This window comes from Chlorocebus sabaeus, chromosome 6, assembly GCF_047675955.1.
Source record: "Chlorocebus sabaeus isolate Y175 chromosome 6, mChlSab1.0.hap1, whole genome shotgun sequence".
Lineage (NCBI taxonomy): Eukaryota > Metazoa > Chordata > Mammalia > Primates > Cercopithecidae > Chlorocebus > Chlorocebus sabaeus.
Window position 1 is genome coordinate 41,621,318 of NC_132909.1, and position 14,629 is coordinate 41,635,946.

The following is a 14,629-nucleotide window of genomic DNA, read 5'->3' on the forward strand; positions in this document are numbered from 1 at the left end:
GCACTGTATTCTCACAAAAGTTACACATGTTTGCATGAAGTCATCTGTAGAATGTCAAATGGTCTCTCTTTAACTGGAGTGACAGAAACTCAAAGACATATGTGACTATGAAGACTCTATAACCTATGAATAAAGCGATAAAGATAAAAATCCAAAATAATGGAAACTGAGAGTGGCACAGAGGCCCCGAAGTTTGGTCACACTCTGAGCTATGTGAAAACTTACTAAAAAGAAGAATTTCTTCAACATAATTATTGGAGGCCATCATTGTGGACTGAGTTTGTTCACTAGACCAAAACAGACCAAACTAAAATGTGTCACTAATGCTAAATGTGATATAATGAAACTGAAACTTTAAGCAAATAGGTAGATCCTAAGACAGGCCAGGTTTTGGTTTTCTTCTGTAAACAGATTTCAACACAAGGAGGTCCCTTGTACTCTAACCCTTTAAAAAATAAACAATAAAAAATAATAACCTGAAGTTCTTGTTTCCACTTTATAAAACTCACACTTCTGCTATTTCACAGTGGGATTTGAGACTAAATAAGTATATTTTTTATGGTAACAGAGTTACGTTACTGTCTAAAGTTTTGGTCTACATCTCAAAATTTAGAAGACGAGCAAAAGAGAGAAATTGCTAAATTAATTATACCCTAAAGCTGCCCCCTTTTATGTTTAATTGTGGATTTCAGTCAACAGTTCTTTTTTTTTTTTTTTTTTTTTTTTTTTGAGATGGAGTCTCGCTCTATCGCCCAGGCTGGAGTGTAGTGGCAGGATCTCTGCTCACTGCAAGCTCTACCTCCTGGGTTCATGCCATTCTCCTGCCTCAGCCTCCCCAGTAGCTGGGACTACAGGTGCCCGCCACCACGCCCGGCTAATTTTTTGTATTTTTAGTAGAGACGGAGTTTCACCATGTTAGCCAGGATGTTCTTAATCTCCTGACCTCGTGATCTGCCCACCTTGGCCTCCCAAAGTGCTGGGATTACAGGCATGAGCCACCACTCCTGGCCACCTCTTTTTTTTTTTTTTTTTTTTTACATAGTAAACTGAAACCTAACTGGATATGTAAACAGACTAATCCATTCTTGTACCAACCGCTGTATTTTGGCCAATAAAAGGACATCAACTGTTCAAACCGTATTTTAATAAGACAAATCTCAAGCTGTAATCAATAGAGCTGTTTCTGTACCTAATTTTCATTTTCTCTATGTCACTTTGCATTTTCTGTCTACAAATCTTTTACCACCATGTGGCTTTGCTGGAGTCTCTCTGAGCCTACCCTGGATCCACAGTCTACCTGATGTGCAAATCACTCTTTGCTCAATTAAACTCTGTTAAATATAATTTCTGTAAAGTTTTTTCCTTTGAAAAGTTTTCAACTTTTTTCTATGATGAGAAATAAATAATGTGTTGTTGTGCTTTGATTTTCTAAATTCATTTCTTGGCTATTTTCCCAAATTATTCTATGTCCTTTCTTTATTTTTTTTTATTTTTTTATTTTTTTTGATAGTGTCTCTGTCTATGACCCTGGCTGGAGTGTGGTGATGTAACCAATTATGACTCACTGCAGCCTTAAGTTTCCAGGCTCAAGCAATCTTTCTGGCTCAGCTACCCAAGTTGCTGGGACTACCATGATACAAGCCTGGTTAATTTTTTATGAAGACAGGATTTTACTAGGTTGTTCAGGCTGCACTTGAACTTTGGGCTCAAGTGATTCTCCCATCTCAGCCTCCCAAAGTGCTAGGATTACAGGTGTGAACCACCATGTGCTTCTGCAATTTCTTGAGAGGATTATTTCCTATAATAAACAGTACTGTATGGGCAAAAATCTAATAGGAATCTGGCTTCTATTTTAGAATTGTCACTCTCCAGGATTTCAAGGGCCTGTGGCAGCTACTTTAGTATTATAGCTTGATCTCTGGAAGTGCATGGGCTTTGGAGTCAGACAGAGTTGATCCCGAGTCTCAGCCCAGCTATTTAGTAGCTGTGGGTACTTGAACAAGTTTCTTTTTTTTTTTTTTTTTTTTTTTTTTGAGACGGAGTCTCGCTCTATCTCGCTCTGCACTCCAGGCTGGAGTGCAGCGGCCGGATCTCAGCTCACTGCAAGCTCCGCCTCCCGGGTTCACGCCATTCTCCTGCCTCAGCCTCCCAAGTAGCTGGGACTACAGGTGCCCGCCACCTCGCCTGGCTAGTTTTTTGTATTTTTTAGTAGAGACGGGGTTTCACCATGTTAGCCAGGATGGTCTCGATCTCCTGACCTTGTGATCCGCCCGTCTCAGCCTCCCAAAGTGCTGGGATTACAGGCTTGAGCCACCGCGCCCGGTCTGAACAAGTTTCTTGATGTGATGTGGAAGAGTTTTTCTTTTTTGTTGTTGAGATGGAGTTTTGCTCTTGTCCCCCAGGCTAGAGTACAGTGGTGTGATCTCCGCTCACTGCAACCTCCACCTCTTAGGTTCAAGTCATTCTCCTGCCTCAGCTTCCCGAGTAGCTGGGATTACAGGCGCCTGCCACCACTCTCAGCTATTTTGTGTGTGTGTGTGTGTGTGTTTTTAGTAGAGACAGGGTTTCGCCATGTTGGCCAGATTAGTCGCAAACTCCTGACCTCAGCGATCCACCTGCCTTGGCCTCCCAAAGTGCTGGGATTACAGGTGTGAACCATCATGCCTGGCCAATGTGGAAGACTTCTATAAACCACATAAGCAAAAAAGGCAGACTGATACTGATTGCAAAACTTGTAGCAATTTTTCATCCTTCCTATATCCATTGCCAGGTGCTTTTACAGTTGTTTCTATTGAGATACAGAATCTGTTTTTCAAGCCCTAGATCTGACTGACCTGATTTTCTTAGGACAGTAGAAAACTATGAACACGACGGTGTGCTAGTCTGGGGCTTGAGCTCAAATGGTATTGAATGCTTCTGTTTTTATTTCAGAATTCTGCCATCTCCATGGAGAAAGCCTCTGTTAGCCAGCTGAAGGATAAGATATTATGAGAAAAAGCAAGGTGTCCCTGTTGACAGGCCCAGAAGCAGAAACTCACCCCCAGAAGCACAGCTACTTAGTCAACAAGCAGCTGATGACATATGTCTGGAGGAGGTCAGCTGAGATCAGAAGAATGGCCCCACTGAGCCCAGCCTAAATGACTGACCATTTCAATAATGAGCTAATCAGTTTCGGATAGTTTGTTATGCTTCAATAGCTAACTAATAATACACGCACCCAGTGCAGACAGGATGCCAGGATTTATGATTACTAGTTACCTTCTAACAGTGGGCACCCTAAAGATATTGATTTTTTCCCCCTGATTTAAAGTTGGATGTCTGGTAAGATCATGTTGATTAACATAGAAATACAGGTAGACATGTATGAATGTGACTGGTGCTTACCCTCATACAGTCACCCACACCACAGAAGAAATCAGATAACAGCCTGACCATTAGGGTCAAGGTTAAATAGCAAAATAAGTTTGCCTCCAATCTATTTTCTTCATATCTTATTTTCATTTGTGAATGGACGTATAGCATATTATTTATAAATTTATATAACCTTATACACAAGATTAAAGGCAAATACCTCTGGGGGTGGGCCTGGCTCAGCTCAGGGAGGAAGCCCTGCCTGAAAAGGCTGCAAGTCTAGGCCGTCACTCTTTCTTCATTCAGCCCAGCATCTAATCACATCTTCTGTCAATCAGGGCCTGAAGGGACGGGTCTTAAACGTCATCCAATCAGGGACTGGGCTAGAAACCGTCCAATCAGGCACGCAGCTGGAGCGGACAGGGCGGCTTCCGGGATATGGCGGGGCCTTTGTCTCTCGTTGCACGCAGAGCTCCAGATCTCGTCCTCACTGCTCTGTGTCCTCTGCTCCTAGAGGCCCGGCCTCTGTGGCCCTGTGACCTGCAGGTATTTGGAGATCCACTGCTAAGACGCCAGGACCCCCCGGAAGCCTAGAAATGGTAAGAGTGCATGGTCCGATATCCCGAAAGAGGGGAAAGGCTGGTTGGAACAGGCGAGAAGAGGCTGTGGTGGGACTCAGGCCTCCCCGCAGTCAGTTCCACAGTCTGCGCCAGGAGTTCTCCTTGCCCAGCTCGGCCTCAGTCCCCTTCAGCCATAAGATGGCGGCTGCGCTGATAGCCGGACCCCAGGCCTCCTGTCTCTTCCCTGTGTAGTGACTGTGCCCTGGCCTGGAGCCCTTTCTGGGCAGCTCTACCCCTGCGGCGCCGCGTCTCTCCTGGATTGTGCAAGGACCACGGGAGGGTCGTTGGGGAGAATCCTGACTCGGGGTGCCAGTTCATGAATGGGAAGAGCTTTGGTCCATGGGGTTCCCCAGTTTCTCTTTTCTCTTTCTGTTTTCTTTTCTTTATTTTCTCCTTCCTGCCTTTCTGCCTGCCTGCCTGCCTTCCTTCCGTCTTTTTTTTTTTTTTTTTTTTTTAAGATGGCGTCTTATTTGTTGCCCAGGCTGGAGTGCAGTGGCGCGATCTCGGCTCACTGCAACCTCCGCCTCCCGTGCTCAAGCAATTCTTCTGCCTCAGCCTCCTGGGTAACAGATTACAGGTGCCCGTCCCCACGCCTGGCTAATTTTTTTGTATTTTTAGTAGAGACGGGGTTTCACTGTGTTGGCCAGGCTGGTCTCGAACCACGGCCTCCCAAAGTGCTGGGATTACAGGTGTGAGCCACCATACCCGGCCTCTCTTTTCTTCTATTAAAAATGCGTGGGAGTCTCCGCAAAAATATTGAAGAATTTAATCAAAATGTAGTTCTAAAATTGCGCAGCACCCAGCTATGGGTTGTAGTTTGTGGTTCATGGGAGGGGCTGGAAGAAAAGACTTACAAGGTGCATGATGCAAAAATCCAAATTCAATAATAGGTTAGGTACAGTTACGCAGTTTCTTAATTTCCACCTTGACCTTACAGATTTGCTGGTTATGTAGTCAGAACTTAATTGGCGGTTTATAGCTGTTTGCTGTTTAAGCCAGAATTTCGTTTCCCCCAATGTAGTAATTTGTCAGGAAAAAAACAACATTTGAGTTAGATTTTTTAAAGTAGGAATCCAAGGCCGGGCGTGGTGGCTCACTCCTGTATTCCCAGCACTTTGGGAGGCCAGGGCGGGCAGATCACCTGAGGTTGGGAGTTCGAGACCAGCCTGACACGGAGAAGCCCCATCTCTACTAAGAATATAAAATTAGCCGGGCGTGGTGGTGCATGCCTGTAATCCCAGCCACTCCAGAAGGTGAGGCAGGAGGATCACTTGAACGCTGGAGGCAGAGGTTGCTGTGAACCGAGAACACGCCATTGCACTCCAGCGTGGGCAATAAAAGCGAAACTCCCTCTCAAAATAATAATAAATAAAAGTAGGAATCCAGGGACTAGAGCCACCTCTAGTTAATTGCCTGCCCCTTAACTATTGTCACACTTCACAGGGAACCCATCTGCCCCCTGCACTTTTTACATGTGTCCCAAACAGGGTCTCAAGTCTGCTCCACACCACTCATTCCTCCAGCCTAACTCTGGCTCGCAGTAAAATACCAAACTTCCCATTTTTTTCTGACGATCCCAAATGCCAGCTTCTCCCTAATTCACATTATTAACTATTTGTCTTTTAGTGTACATTTTTGATATCGTAATTTCATTAACCATTTTTTGACAAGGCATTGGATGGCACATTTAAAAAGATTGATTTTCTGTTGTAAATATATCCCATGAGAAAAAAACAAATAATAATTCTTTTGATATTCTCCAGGCACAGATTTTATGAGAATGTTTTGGGGTCAAGGTTTTTTTTTTTTGAATCTTCATGGGGCGATGTGTCCTCAGCCACGCTTTAGTTTTTCCTGGTCCTGGGTTTCAGTACTGTCTGTGAATAAATCAAGATATCAACCATGGCTGTGTCTGCTAGAGTGTCTAATGAATATTAGTTCCTGGGTCATTTTTTTATCATAGGATAACCTGAGGTATGAAGTGGCTTCTCAAGGGAGCAGGTGGATGCCCAGGGGCTGAGATAAATTCCTGGTGTACTCTTCCTTTGAAAAGCTAACCCCTCGAGATGTTAAGATTGTCTTCACTCAACTCAGCTTCCATTTTTTGGAGACACTGCTGATCTGCCAATTAGATGCTAATATTGAGAGAAAAACAAGTAATTTCTGTTCCTTGAATTCTCTAATATATGTAGAAAAAAATAGTATACAAAAAGTAAAGGAGAAAAAAAAACAAACCTCACCCCAGAGAGATGGTGCAAGAACTTGCAAAGTAAAATACACTTAGGGTACTCACTGGGGCATAGTGCAGAATATACTGAGAGGGTGGTCATGGAGTATTAAGGGAGCAGGATGGGGTGGGAGAATCTCTAAAGTGATTGGATGGCCTGACTTGACACATGAGTTAGACACATCATCTGTTTTCTAATCAGCACTGCCCCTCCCTGGGTTTGTCACCTTGAAAAGATTAATTCACTTATATGGACTTTAGTTTTTTAACTGTAAATTGATTTTTATTATTAGAGATTGAAAGGTGCAAAAATATTTACAAAGGGCATACAAGTGGTGGGTTTCAAAAAAAATCGAATCACATATTCCTTTGTTAAAAATTCTCATTTACCTTTTTCTTTTTCAGCGTGAATTAGGGAATTTTCTCAGGTGTGGTTTTTATGGTTAGGTATTTTCAAACAGACTTCCAAGACTTAGCTTTTAGAATGCTACCAAGGAGAGTAAGGAAAGATCTTCCATTTTCACTGTAGAAAATGAACACATTTCCACGATAAAATGTGGTAAATAATTGGTGAGTTACATGGATTCATGAAAACATCAGTTCCTCTTCTTGCACGGTAAATTTGTAACCGTGAATATTTCTGTTCTTTATCCTGTTGTTTTGATTTCTGAGTTTTATGCTAAATTTTATAAGATGAAACTTGGTACTTCCTAGAAGTGTTTGCATGTGACTAATTGTTTACTACCTGATTTTTAATGGAAAAACATAATATATTTATTGTTTGAAAGGAATAGATGTTTTTGCTTTTCTTGTTGAGGTGTGAAATGTAAGCACTGTAAAATTTTCTTCTTGTTTTTGAGACAGAGTTTTTGCTCTTGTTGCCCAGGCTGGAGCGCAATGGTGCGATCTCTTCTCGCCGCAACCTCTGCCTCCCGGGTTTAAGTGATTCTCCTGCCTCAGCCTCCTGAGTAGCTGGGATTACAGACATGTGCCACCACGCCTGGCTAAATTTGTATTTTAGTACAGACAGGGTTTCCCCATGTTGGTCAGTTTGGTCTTGAACTCTCGACCTCAGTTGATCTGCCCACCTTGGCCTCCCAAAGTGCTGGGATTACCCGTGTGAGCCACCGTGCCCGGCCAAATTTTCTTTTCTCATATGAATGTTGTGTTTGAGTAATTTTGCAGGGTTTTTCAAACACTTAGTTTCAAATACCAAGCGAATGACATGGATATTAAAGCTTGAGCCCAGTGACTCCAAGCTAAGGCTACTGTTGAGCCTGCAGGATGAGGTTATTAAAGGCCCAGTTAGTTCTTTCTGGGTAGCCTCCCCTGCAGATGTCCCAGCCTGCTCACCCCAGCCGTGGAAGAAGCCTTTATCCTGAGAGAAGCTACAGAACCCTGGGAAGCTGGGGACCCACAGGCAGATGCAGTTAAGGTTAAGATGGAAGAAAACTGGGGGCATCTTACTGAAGATGAAGTTGTTACTGTTTTGAGGCAGTTTTTAGACTTCGGCCAGGCATGGTGGCTCACGCCTGTAATCCCAGCACTTTGTGAGGCCAAGGCAGGCAGATCACAAGGTCAGGAGTTCGAGACCATCCTGGCCAGCAACGGTTAAACCCTGTCTCTTCTAAAAATACAAAAAATTAGCTGGGCATGGTGGCACATGCCTGTAATCCCAGCTACTCAAGAGGCTGACTCAGGAGAATCACTTGAACCGGGAAGGTGGAGGTTGCAGTGAGCTGAGAGCGCGCCACTGCACTCCAGCCTGGGTGACAGAGCGAGACTCCATCTCAAAAAAAAAAAAAAAAAATAGACTTTGTAAAATAAAGTTTGATTTATGTAAAAACAATTTGAGTTCCAAATAAGTATTGCAACAGGAATAAGTATAAACTGTAAGATATTTAAGGACTGCAAAGACAGACAAGGACTTTCCTTCATAGAGAGGAGCTAACAAGGTTAGAAAGATGATGAGAGAATAATGGCAAATGGAGGGTTAAAAAATCAGATTCTAGATCAGAGAATGTTTTACCCTGAAGTCAGAATGTTCTTAGGAGGGGTATAAAATGGGGTCATATGTTTATTCAGACTGATGGTAGCTCAAAGTTCAGTAGTCTGTGGGAGGGAAATAAAGTTAAGTAAAATTTGATTAAGAAGTATTTTACTATGACCAGTGAAGACAAATTCAGCTGATTTTTTTTCTTTTTTCTTCTTTTTTTTTTTTCTTTTGTTGTTGTTTTTTTGAGACAGAGTTTTGCTCTCGTTGCCTAGGCTGGAGCGCAGTGGCACAATCTCAGCTCACTTGAACCCCTCCTGGGTTCAAGTGATTCTCCTGCCTCAGCTTCCCAAGTAGCTGGGTCTGTTGGCGCCTGCCACCACGCCCAGCTAGTTTTTTTATTTTTAGTAGAGATGAGATTTCACCATATTGGCCAGGCTGGTCTCGAACTTCTGACCTCGTGATCTGCCTGCCTTGGCCTCTCAGAGTGCTAGGATTACAGGTGTGAACCACCGCACCTGACCTCTGCATTAGTTTTCTAAGGATAATGGGTGTCACCTCCATCCATGTTGCTGCAAAGAACATTATCTTGTTCATTTTTATGGCCACACAGTATTCCATGATGTACATGTACCATATGTATTTTTTAAATTTTTGTTTTATTTTATTTTTCGTGGAGACAGGGTCTCACTCTTGTCACCTAGGCTGGAGTGCATTGGCATGATCTTGGCTCAGTATGGCCTCAACATTCTGAGCTCAAGCAATTCTTCTAACTCAGCCCTTCGGGTAGCTTAGACTGCATGCATACACCACTACACCTGACTAGTTTTTCTTTTTGTGTTTTTTGTAGAAATGGGGTTTTCCCATGTTGCCTTAGTTGGTCTCAAACTCCTGAGATCAGGCAATCTGCTTTCCTTGGCTTCCCAAAGTTTGGGATTACAGGCATGAGCCACCATGACAACTGAACAGTATTTTTTTTATTCAGTCTACCATTGATAAGCATTTAGATTGATTCTGTGTCTTTACTCTTGTAAATAGTGCTGCAGTGAACATGCATGTGCATGTGTCTTTATGACAGAATAACTTATCTTTCTTTGGGCTTATACCCGTTTATGAGGTTGCTGGGTCAAATGGTAATTCTGTTTTTAGTTCTGTGAGGAATTAGCCACACTGCTTTTCACAATGGTTGAACTGATTTACACTCCTACCAGCAGTGTATAATATCTTCTTTTCTCCACAACCTTGCCACCATCTGTCATTTTTTGACTTTTTAATAATAGTCATTCTGACTTGTCTGAGATGGTATGTCATTGCAGTTTTTCTTTGCATTTCTCTAATGATTAGTGATGAATATTTCTTTCATGTGCTTGTTAGTCACATGTAAGTCTTTTGAAAAGCATCTGTTCGTGTTTTTTGCCTACTTTTTCATAAGATTGTTTGCTTTTTCTTGTAAATTTGTTTACATTCCTTATGGAGTCTAGATATTAGAACTTTTTTAGTAGCATAGTCTGCAAATACCTTTTATTCTGTAGGTTGTGTGTTTACCCTGTTGATATATATATATTTGATGTGAAGAAGCTCTTTTGTTTAATTAGGTTCCATTTGTCAATTTTTGGTTTTGTTGCATTTGCTTTTGGTATTGTCCTCATGAAATCTTTGCCAGTTTCTATGTCTAAAATGGCATTTCCTAGGTTATCTTTCAGGGTTTTGTTTTTTTTTTAAATAACTTTAAGTTTTACATTGAAGTCTTTAATCCATCTTGAGTTGATTTTTTTATATGGTATAATGAAGGGGTTCCGTTTCAGTCTTCTGCATAGTGCTAGCTAGTTACCTAGCACCATTTATTAAATAGGGAATTCTTTCCACATTCTTCTTGTCAGCTTTATCAAAGATCTGATGGTTGTAGGTGTGTGCTCTTATGTCTGGGCTATTTTTTGGCCTTGGTCTATAAGACTGTACTAGTTTATGAATCTGTTTTTGTACTAGTATTGTTTTGGTTACTGTAGCTTAGTATAATTTGAAGTCAATTAATGTAATGCCGTCAGCTTTTTTCTTTTTGCTTATAATTACTTTGGCTATTCAGGCTCTTTTGTTGTTGTTAAATGAGATGGAATTTCGCTCTTGTTGCCCAGGCTGGAGTGCAATGGCATGATCTTGGCTCAGGGCAACCTCTGCCTCCCAGGTTTAAGCGATTCTCCTGCCTCAGCCTCCTAAGTAGCTGGGATTACAGGCATGCGTCACTCTGCCCAGCTAATTTTTTTTTGTATTTTTAGTAGAGACAGGGTTTCTCCATGTTGGTCGGGCCAGTCTCGAACTCCTAACCTCAGGTGATCTACCCGCCTCGGCCTCCCAAAGTGCTGGAATTACAGGTGTGAGCCACCGCGCCTGGCCAATTCCATATAAATTTTAAAATAGTTTTTTTTTTTTTAAAATTCTGTTAAAAAAATGTTTTTGGTAGTTTGATAGGAACAGCATTAAAACTGTAAATTTCTTTGAGCAGTATGGCCATTTTGATGATATTGATCTTTTGTGTCCATGAGCATAAAATAGTTTTCCATTTGTTTGTGTCATCTCTGACTTCTTTAATAAGTATTTTGAAATATTCTCTGACTTCTTTTTTTTTTTTGAGACGGAGTCTGGCTCTGTCGCCCAGGCTGGAGTGCAGTGGACGGATCTCAGCTCACTGCAAGCTCCGCCTCCCGGGTTCAGGCCATTCTCCTACCTTAGCCTCCCGAGTAGCTGGGACTACAGGTGCCCGCCACCTCGCCCGGCTAGTTTTTTTTTTTTTTTTTTGTATTTTTTGGTGGAGACGGGGTTTCACCATGTTAGCCAGGATAGTCTCGATCTCCTGACCTTGTGATCCGCCCGTCTCAGCCTCCCAAAGTGCTGGGATTACAGGCTTGAGCCACCGCGCCCGGCCCTCTCTGACTTCTTTAAGAAGTATTTTGTAATTCTTGTTCCAGAAATCTTTTACATCCCTGCTTATTTCTAGATATTTAATTCTTTTTGTAGCAGTTGTGAATTGCTTTTTGATTTCATTTTTGGCATGGGCGTTGTTGATGTACAGGAATGCTACTAATTTTTGTACATTTATTTTGTATCCTGAAACTTTGCTGAAGTTGTTGTTAGTTTAAAGAGCTTTTCAGCCAAGACTATAGGGTTTTCTAGATACAGAATTATGTCATCTGCACACAGAAATAGTTTGATTTTTCTCTCTTCCTGTTTGGATGCCTTTTATTTCTTTCTCTTGTCCGATCGCTCTGGTCAGGACTTCCAATTCTATGTCGAATAGAAGTGGTGAGAGAAGACATCCTTGTCTTGTGCCAGTTTTCAAGGAAGAATGCTTCCAGCTTGTGTCCATTCAGTATGTTGGCTGTGGATTTGTCATACATAACTCATTATTTTGAAGTATGTACCTTCAATGCCTAGTTTGTTGAGGGTTTTAAACATAAAGGGTGTTAAATTTTATTGAAAGCATTTTCTGCATCTATTGAGATTAACCTTGTGGTTTTCATCTGTAGTTCTGTTTATGTGATAAATCACATTTATTGATTTATGTATGTTGAACCAACCCTGCATCCCAGGGATAAGGCCTACTTTATGATAGTGAATTGGCTTTTTGATGTGCTGCTGGATTTGCTTTGCCAGTATTTTGTTGAGGATTTTCGCATCAATGTTCATCAAAGTTATTAGCTTGAAATTTTCTTATTTTGTTTTGTCTCTGCCGGATTTTTTTTCCCCCCAAGATGGAGTCTTACTCTGTCTCCCAGGCTGGAGTGCAATGGTGCGATAATGGCTCACTTCAACCTCTGCCTCCCAGGTTCAAGTAGTTCTCCTGCCTCATCCTCTGAGTAGCTGGGATTAGAGGCACACGCCACCATGCCCGGCTTATTTTTTGTATTTTTAGTAGAGACGGGGTTTCACCATGTTGGCCAGGCTGGTTTCGAAATCCTGACCTCATGATCCGCCCGCCTTGGCCTTCCAGAGTGCTGGGATGACAGGCGTGAGCCACCAGCCTGTCTCTGCCAGGTTTTGGTATCAGAATAATGCTGTTTTTATGTAACATGCTGGGGAGAAGTCCCTTATCAATTTTTGGTAGTAGTTTTAGAAGGTATAATGCCAGCCTTTCTTTGTACATCTGGTAGAATTCACCTGTGAATTAGTCTGGTCCTGGGCTTTTTTTATTTTTGGTTGGTAGACTATTTATCACTAATTCAATTTTGAAGCTTGTTATTGGTCTATTTAGGGATTCTTTGTAGTTGTTCAGTTATGGGAGGATATATTTGTCCAGGAATTTATCCATTTCTTTTAGAAAAGAAGTGTGTGTGTGTGTGTGTGTATGTATAGAAGTGTTCATAGTAGACTTCAGTAGTTACTTGTATTTTTGTGAGATCAGTGGTAATGTCCCTTTTGTCATTTCTAATTGTATTTATTTGGATTTTTTGTCTTCACTAATCTTGCTAGTGGTTTATTTGTCTTGCTAATTTTTTCAAAAACTTTAACTCCTAAATTTCTTGGTTTTTTTTTTTTTTTTTTTTTGTATGACTTTTCATGTCTAAATCTCTTTCAGTTCTGATATGATTTGGGCTATTTCTTCTGCTAGCTTAGTGGTTGGTTTTCTCTTGCTTCTCTTATTTTGTTATTTATAATGTTAGGTTGTTAAATTCAGATCTTACTTTGTTTTTGATTTGAGCATTTAGTGGTATAAATTTCCCTCTTAACAGTGCCTTAGCTGTGTTGCGGAAACTCTGGTATGTTACATCTTTGCTCTCATTTGTTTCAAAGAACTTCTTAATTTTTTTTTCTTCTTTCTTTTTATTTTTTATTTTTTGAGATGGAGTCTCGCTCTTGTTGCCCAGGCTGGAGTGCAGTGGCGTGCTCTCAGCTCACTGCAACCTCTGCCTCCTGGGTTCAAGCGATTCTCCTGCCTCAGCCTCCTGAGTAGATGGGATTACAGGCGACTGCCCCCACACCCGGCCAATTTTTGGACTTTTAGTAGAGACAGGGTTTCACCTTGTTGGCCAGGCTGGTCTCAAACTCCTGACCTCAGGTGATCCGCCCACCTCGACCTCCCAAAGTGCTGGGATTACAGTTGTGAGTCATTGTGCCCAGCCAGAACTTCTTAATTTCTACCTTAATTTGATCTTGGCTCACTGCAACCTCTGCCTTCTGGGTTCAAGCGATTCTCCTGCCTCAGCCTCCCAAGTAGCTGGGATTACAGGTGCCCACCACCATGCCCGGCTAATTTTTGTTATTTTTATTAGAGATGGAGTTTCGCCATGTTGGCCAGGCTGGTCTCAAACTCCTGACCTCATGATCCACCCGCCTCGGCCTCCCAAAGTACTGGGATTACAGACATGAGCCATCGCACCCAGCCTGCTTTTTTCTTAGTAAATATTCTTTGAAGTGCACACAGGATGCCCAAGGCTACTACTTAGATGCCTATATCCAGTGTCTACTGATACTCAGATGTCCAAGCGTTCAAGAACATGTCAAGAGACTTGGCTGTTGCAAGAGCAAATGTAAATTAAAAATAAGAAGCTTTATCATCTTACTTGAAAATAAGAAAGGACATTTTGTTCATCTCTCTCTTTTCTTAAAGCATTTAGATTATATGTAGATATTTTTCTCTGCTTTTTGGAAATATGTGTAAATTATGGTAACAGCTAAATAAACTTTATTTCATTCTTTTTGACTCAGGATTGTCTTTCTCTAGGACCTCAGAACCATTGCTTTGTTTTTGCTTTGGCAAAGGTTTTTTTTTTTTTTTTTTTTTTTTCACTTCTAGTCTTTTAAAGTAGATATAGATTTATTTACATTAAAGCTCCTTTTAAGAGCACATGAAAGTTGAGCACAAAGGTGGGATTAAATTTAGCAATACATAATAATAAAGATTAAAAGATACAGAGTAAGTTCCTTTGAAGAAAACTGATTTTTCAAGGTAATTATCTAATATTTGCAATCTGAAGTACTTAAACTGCAAAAAGAAAAACAGTTTAGTGTATAAAAGAACAGTGGAGTCTGTAGTTGTACTTTGGTTTCTGTTTATTTCACAGCAATTAGCATTGTTATGTATAGTGTTGTAAAGAACTTGCATTCATATACATTAAACGGCATTTCCTATAGTAGTATAAATATAAGGACACAATATTTACATTGAATGAATTAGTCATTTTAATTATTGTTTTTTATACTTCAAAATATAAAGTGTTTTAACTGAATTATGTTTATGGACAATTTTAAATTATTTATACTTAGATATTTACATCTAGTATCCAAAGAAAATTTACTATAAAATTGTTACGGTAGATTAATATCTAAAAGCATGATTTTATTGACTGTCATTTGACTAAATGTGAATGCTACTATTTCAGGAAAAGTAAACATGATGGGAGATGTGACCACCTGAAAACAATAATGGCTCTTAAGTTAGCTATG

General features: G+C 40.9%; 2 protein-coding genes across 2 annotated transcripts in view; one reads left to right on the top strand and one right to left on the bottom strand.

Annotated features, from left to right (window-relative positions):
- LOC103234264 (uncharacterized) overlaps positions 1 to 14,629 on the bottom strand; it is a 322,907-nt gene that overhangs the window by 223,192 nt on the left and 85,086 nt on the right. The window lies entirely within an intron of this gene.
- LOC103234263 (uncharacterized) overlaps positions 3,803 to 14,629 on the top strand; it is a 46,782-nt gene continuing 35,955 nt past the window's right edge. The window contains exon 1 of the mRNA XM_073016745.1: positions 3,803 to 3,950. Within this exon, the coding sequence (XP_072872846.1) occupies positions 3,948 to 3,950 (3 nt within the window). The 5' untranslated portion in view covers positions 3,803 to 3,947. The remainder of the gene's footprint in view (positions 3,951 to 14,629) is intronic.